This window comes from Schistocerca piceifrons, chromosome 3 (assembly GCF_021461385.2).
Source record: "Schistocerca piceifrons isolate TAMUIC-IGC-003096 chromosome 3, iqSchPice1.1, whole genome shotgun sequence".
In the NCBI taxonomy this organism is placed as follows: domain Eukaryota; kingdom Metazoa; phylum Arthropoda; class Insecta; order Orthoptera; family Acrididae; genus Schistocerca; species Schistocerca piceifrons.
The window spans coordinates 583,417,983-583,423,349 of NC_060140.1; the positions used below are offsets into that span (position 1 = coordinate 583,417,983).

Below are 5,367 nucleotides of genomic sequence, written 5' to 3' on the forward strand. Positions count from 1 at the left end.
CGCCATTACGAGGATGCAAATCAGGTTTTGCTTTAAATACTCACTGTAACGGTCGTGAGCGTTAGTCCCGTTTGAAATGGGATGAAGTAAGTTGACTACTCAAGAGGATGTCGTTATCAGGAGAAAGAAAACTGGCGTTCTACGGATTGGAGCGTGGAATGTCAGATCCCTTAATCGGGCAGGTAGGTTAGAAAATTTAAAAAGGGAAATGCATAGGTTAAAGTTAGATATTGTGGGAATTAGTGAAGTTCGGTGGCAGGAGGAACAAGACTTCTGGTCAGGTGACAACAGGGTTATAAACACAAAGTCAAATAGGGGTAATGCAGGAGTAGGTTTAATAATGAATAGGAAAATAGGAATGCGGGTAAGCTACTACAAACAGCATAGTGAACGCATTATTGTGGCCAAGATAGATACGAAGCCCACGCCTACTACAGTAGTACAAGTTTATATGCCAACTAGCTCTGCAGATCACGAAGAAATTGAAGAAATGTATGATGAAATAAAAGAAATTATTCAGATTGTGAAGGGAGACGAAAATTTAATAGTCATGGGTGACTGGAATTCGAGTGTAGGAAAAGGGAGACAAGGAAACGTAGTAGGTGAATATGGATTGGGGCTAAGAAATGAAAGAGGAAGCCGCCTGATAGAATTTTGCACAGAGCACAACTTAATCGTAGCTAACACTTGGTTTAAGAATCATGATAGAAGGTTGTATACATGGAAGAACCCTGGAGATACTAAAAGGTATCAGATAGATTATATAATGGTAAGACAGAGATATAGGAAGCAGGTTTTAAATTCTAAGGCATTTCCAGGGGCAGATGTGGACTCTGACCACAATCTATTGGTCATGAGCTGTAGATTAAAACTGAAGAAACTGCAAAAAGGTGGGAATTTAAGGAGATGGGACCTGGATAAACTGAAAGAACCAGAGGTTGTACAGAGTTGCAAAGAGAGCATAAGGGAACAATTGAAAGGAATGGGGGAAAGAAATACAGTAGAAGAAGAATGGATAGCTCTGAGGGATGAAGTAGTGAAGGCAGCAGACGATCAAGTAGGTAAAAAGAAGAGGGTTAGTAGAAATCCTTGGGTAACAGAAGAAATATTGAATTTAATTGATGAAAGGAGAAAATATAAAAATGCAGTAAATGAAGCAGGCGAAAAGGAATACAAACGTCTCAAAAATGAGATCGACAGGAAGTGCAAAATGGCTAAGCAGGGATGGCTAGAGGACAAATGTAAGGATGTAGAGGCTTATCTCACTAGGGGTAAGATAGATACTGCCTACAGGAAAATTAAAGAGACCTTTGGAGATAAGAGAACCACATGTATGAACATCAAGAGCTCAGATGGAAACCCAGTTCTAAGCAAAGAAGGCAACGCAGAAAGGTGGAAGGAGTATATAGAGGGTCTATACAAGGGCGATGCACTTGAGGACAATATTATGGAAATGGAAGAGGATGTAGATGAAGATGAAATGGGAGATACGATACTGCGTGAAGAGTTTGACAGAGCACTGAAGGACCTGAGTCGAAACAAGGCCCCCGGAGTAGACAACATTCCATTGGAACTACTGACGGCCTTGGGAGAGCCAGTCCTTACAAAACTCTACCATCTGGTGAGCAAGATGTATGAAACAGGCGAAATACCCTCAGACTTCAAGAAGAATATAATAATTCCAATCCCAAAGAAAGCAGGTGTTGACAGATGTGAAAATTACCGAACAATCAGTTTAATAAGACACAGCTGCAAAGTACTAACACGAATTCTTTACAGACGAATGGAAAAACTAGTAGAAGCCGACCTCGGTGAAGATCAGTTTGGATTCCGTAGAAATACTGGAACACGTGAGGCAATACTGACCTTACGACTTATCTTAGAAGAAAGATTAAGGAAAGGCAAACCTACGTTTCTAGCATTTGTAGACTTAGAGAAAGCTTTTGACAATGTTGACTGGAATACTCTCTTTCAAATTCTAAAGGTGGCAGGGGTAAAATACAGGGAGCGAAAGGCTATTTACAACTTGTACAGTAACCAGATGGCAGTTATAAGAGTTGAGGGACATGAAAGGGAAGCAGTGGTTGGGAAGGGAGTAAGACAGGATTGTAGCCTCTCCCCGATGTTATTCAATCTCTATATTGAGCAAGCAGTAAAGGAAACAAAAGAAAAATTTGGAGTAGGTATTAAAATCCATGGAGAAGAAATAAAAACTCTGAGGTTCGCCGATGACATTGTAATTCAGTCAGAGACAGCAAAGGACTTGGAAGAGCAGTTGAACGGAATGGGTGGTGTCTTGAAGGGAGGATATAAGATGAACATCAACAGAAGCACAACGAGGATAATGGAATGTAGTCGAGTTAAGTCGGGTGATGCTGAGGGTATTAGATTAGGAAATGAGACACTTAAAGTAGTAAAGGAGTTTTGCTATTTGGGGAGCAAAATATCTGATGATGGACGAAGTAGAGAGGATATAAAATGTAGACTGGCAATGGCAAGGAAAGCGTTTCTGAAGAAGAGAAATTTGTTAACATCGAGTATAGATTTAAGTGTTAGGAAGTTATTTCTGAAAGTATTTGTATGGAGTGTAGCCATGTATGGAAGTGAAACACGGACGGTAAATAGTTTGTACAAGAAGAGAATAGAAGCTTTTGAAATGTGGTGCTACAGAAGAATGCCGAAGATTAGATGGGTAGATCACATAACTAATGAGGAAGTATTGAATAGGATTGGGGAGAAGAGAAGTTTGTGGCACAACTTGACCAGAAGAAGGGATCGGTTGGTAGGACATGTTCTGAGGCATCAAGGGATCACCAATTTAGTATTGGAGGGCAGCGTGGAGGGTAAAAATCATAGGGGGAGTCCAAGAGATGAATACACTAAGCAGATTCAGAAGGATGTAGGTTGCAGTAGGTACTGGGAGATGAAGAAGCTTGCACAGGATAGAGTAGCATGGAGAGCTGCATCAAACCAGTCTCAGGACTGAAGACCACAACAACAACAACAAGTTGATGTTAGTCAAGAACGCCTTTAAGGAGATAAAGACGCCATTATCAACGCCTTACTTAGTTTGAAAGAGTTCGTTTAATAAGGCTACCAGAAGCTGGATGTTCCTTCTGCGATACTGCAGAAAGACGTGATTTCTGGCAGCAGCGGTCACAAAAATGTACGGCCGCAAGAAGGGCGGGCTCTGGACGGCCATGTGGCAGTACCGAGAGGGAAGACCATCCTGTTCGACGTACGCCTTTGGCACATCGAACTGCATCCGCAACAGCAATGTGAGCAGCAGATGGCATCACAGTAACACAAAGAACTGTTACAAATAGGTTACTTCAAGGACAGCTCCGAGTCAGTCGCTCTGTAGCGTGCATTCCTCTGACCCCAAACCACTGCCATTCGCGACTTCAGTGATATCAAGCGAGAGCTCTTTGGATGGCCGGGTGGAGGAATGTTCCGTTTTCTCATGAAAACTGGTTCTGCCTCGGTGCCAGTAATAGCTGTATGTTGAGCAGAAGGAGGCTAGCTCAGCGCCTGCAACCAGCCTGTCAGTGGCCTAGACACATTGGCACATTGGAGCTACACCTGAAGTTGTGGTTTGGGGTGCTGTTTCATATGACAGCTGATGCACTCTCATGGTTATCCCACAACTCTGACTGCAGATTTGTATGTCAGTCTGGTGATTCGATCTGTTGTACTGCCATTCATGAACAGTATTCCAAGGGGTGTTTTCCAACAGGTTAATGCTCGCCCGTACACAACTGTTGTAACCCAACACGATCTACAGGGTGTCGACATGTTGCTTTGGCCTGCTCGATCACCAGATCTGTTTCCAATTGAGCATATCTGGGACATCATTGGGCGTCAACTCCAGCGTCACGAACAAACAGCTTTAACCATTCCTATATTGACTGACCAAATGCAACGGGCATGGAACTCATCTCACAGACTGACATCCGGCACCTTTATGGCATAATGCATGAACGTTTGCGTGCCTCTTTTCAACATTCTGGTGGTTACACCTGCTACTAATGTACCAGTATTTTACATTTGCAATGGCTTATTCGCGCTTAATTAACCCGTGATCCTGAGATGTTAATCACTTAAAATGTTACCCAGACCAATGTGTTCCCGAAATTTCATTACTGTACAAGAATTATTTATTGATGATGCGATTTTTTCCGTCAGTGTATTATGAAAGTATTCTGGGTTTCTTACGTATTCTGGATACTTTGTAAATTTTCCTGTTCTTTCTGATGAGACTCTGTTACCTAGAACGCTCCATTCTTTCTGTGATGTCCCATTATTACTTTTCAAATCTAAGGTCTATGTTTAGCCAGACGTCTGAGGCTTGGAACGTGCAACTACTAACACATTCTCTCGTTATCTTGGAGCATTCTCTGTGATGACTCCTCTTTCTGCTTGCTATGTCCGAGCAGCCCATTCCGTTGACGACAGTGGAGCCTGAGGCCGGCACGCTGGTGTCCATAACTGGCTGGGGCACGGTCTATAGCGGCAGCTACCTGGCGGACCAGCTGCAGATGGTGGAGCTCTACATCGTGGACCGGGACGTCTGCAACGACGCTTACGACGGGCTGGGCAAGGTGAGCGTCCGCAAGATCTGCGCCTGGTGGCCGGGCGGTGGCCGCGACCGCTGTGGCCCCGACTATGGGGGCCCCATGGTGTTGGATGGCGTGCTGGTGGGCGTCATCTCCTCCTGGGGCAACGGCTGTGCCCTTCCCGGCTGGCCCAGCGTCTACGCCAACATCGCCAACGCCGACATCAGGCAGTGGATCAATGACACCACCGGCGTCTAGAGCTTGCTGCTCTTGTGCTTTTTCCAGATGTGACACTCTTTCGTCTTGGTTACACTATTTCAGCTTGAGGCGAATGCAAATAATATTACGCAAATTAAACTGTAATAAAAAAACTGGAAAGAACATACAAAAAACTCGTTTTAAATCACCCAGTGAAACGTAAACGGCGTTGGATATCTTTTTTCCCGTTCCCATTATTTATGGAGTTCTTGTCTGGAACCAAGCTAGGTAACAAAATATGTATTTTTTTCATAGATGTGAATAAATAAATAATTCTGTATTATCGCAAAGAGGTCAACTATCATATAAGCATACATTAAAACAGGCTGTATGTTTTCATATTAGTTTTATTATTGTTATGTGATAACGTACTGGCCAACGTCTGATGGACTATGTACGCTGCACTAGCGTTCTCATACGCTTCAACACGTCTGATGTACACTAGAATACGGCTTGCACAAGAGACAGTGACAACTTATCCCAGTGTTATGCCCTCGCTGTCTCTAATAAACAAATGGTTACAGTATTATATTCTGTTACAGACAGTTCATAT

At 43.3% G+C, this 5,367-nt stretch overlaps 1 protein-coding gene across 1 annotated transcript; it reads left to right on the top strand.

Moving 5' to 3' along the window:
* The first annotated feature begins 4,424 nt into the window (after positions 1 to 4,424).
* Positions 4,425 to 4,814, top strand: LOC124788856 (trypsin-2-like). Its single transcript, XM_047256140.1, has one exon. The coding sequence runs from the start codon at positions 4,425 to 4,427 to the stop codon at positions 4,812 to 4,814; it is 390 nt and encodes a 129-aa protein (XP_047112096.1).
* The last annotated feature ends 553 nt before the right edge of the window (positions 4,815 to 5,367 follow it).

Excerpts from the sequence above, each read along its gene's own strand:
- LOC124788856 (XM_047256140.1), top strand. The coding sequence starts at position 4,425 with ATGTCCGAGCAGCCCATTCCGTTGACGACAGTGGAGCCTGAGGCCGGC.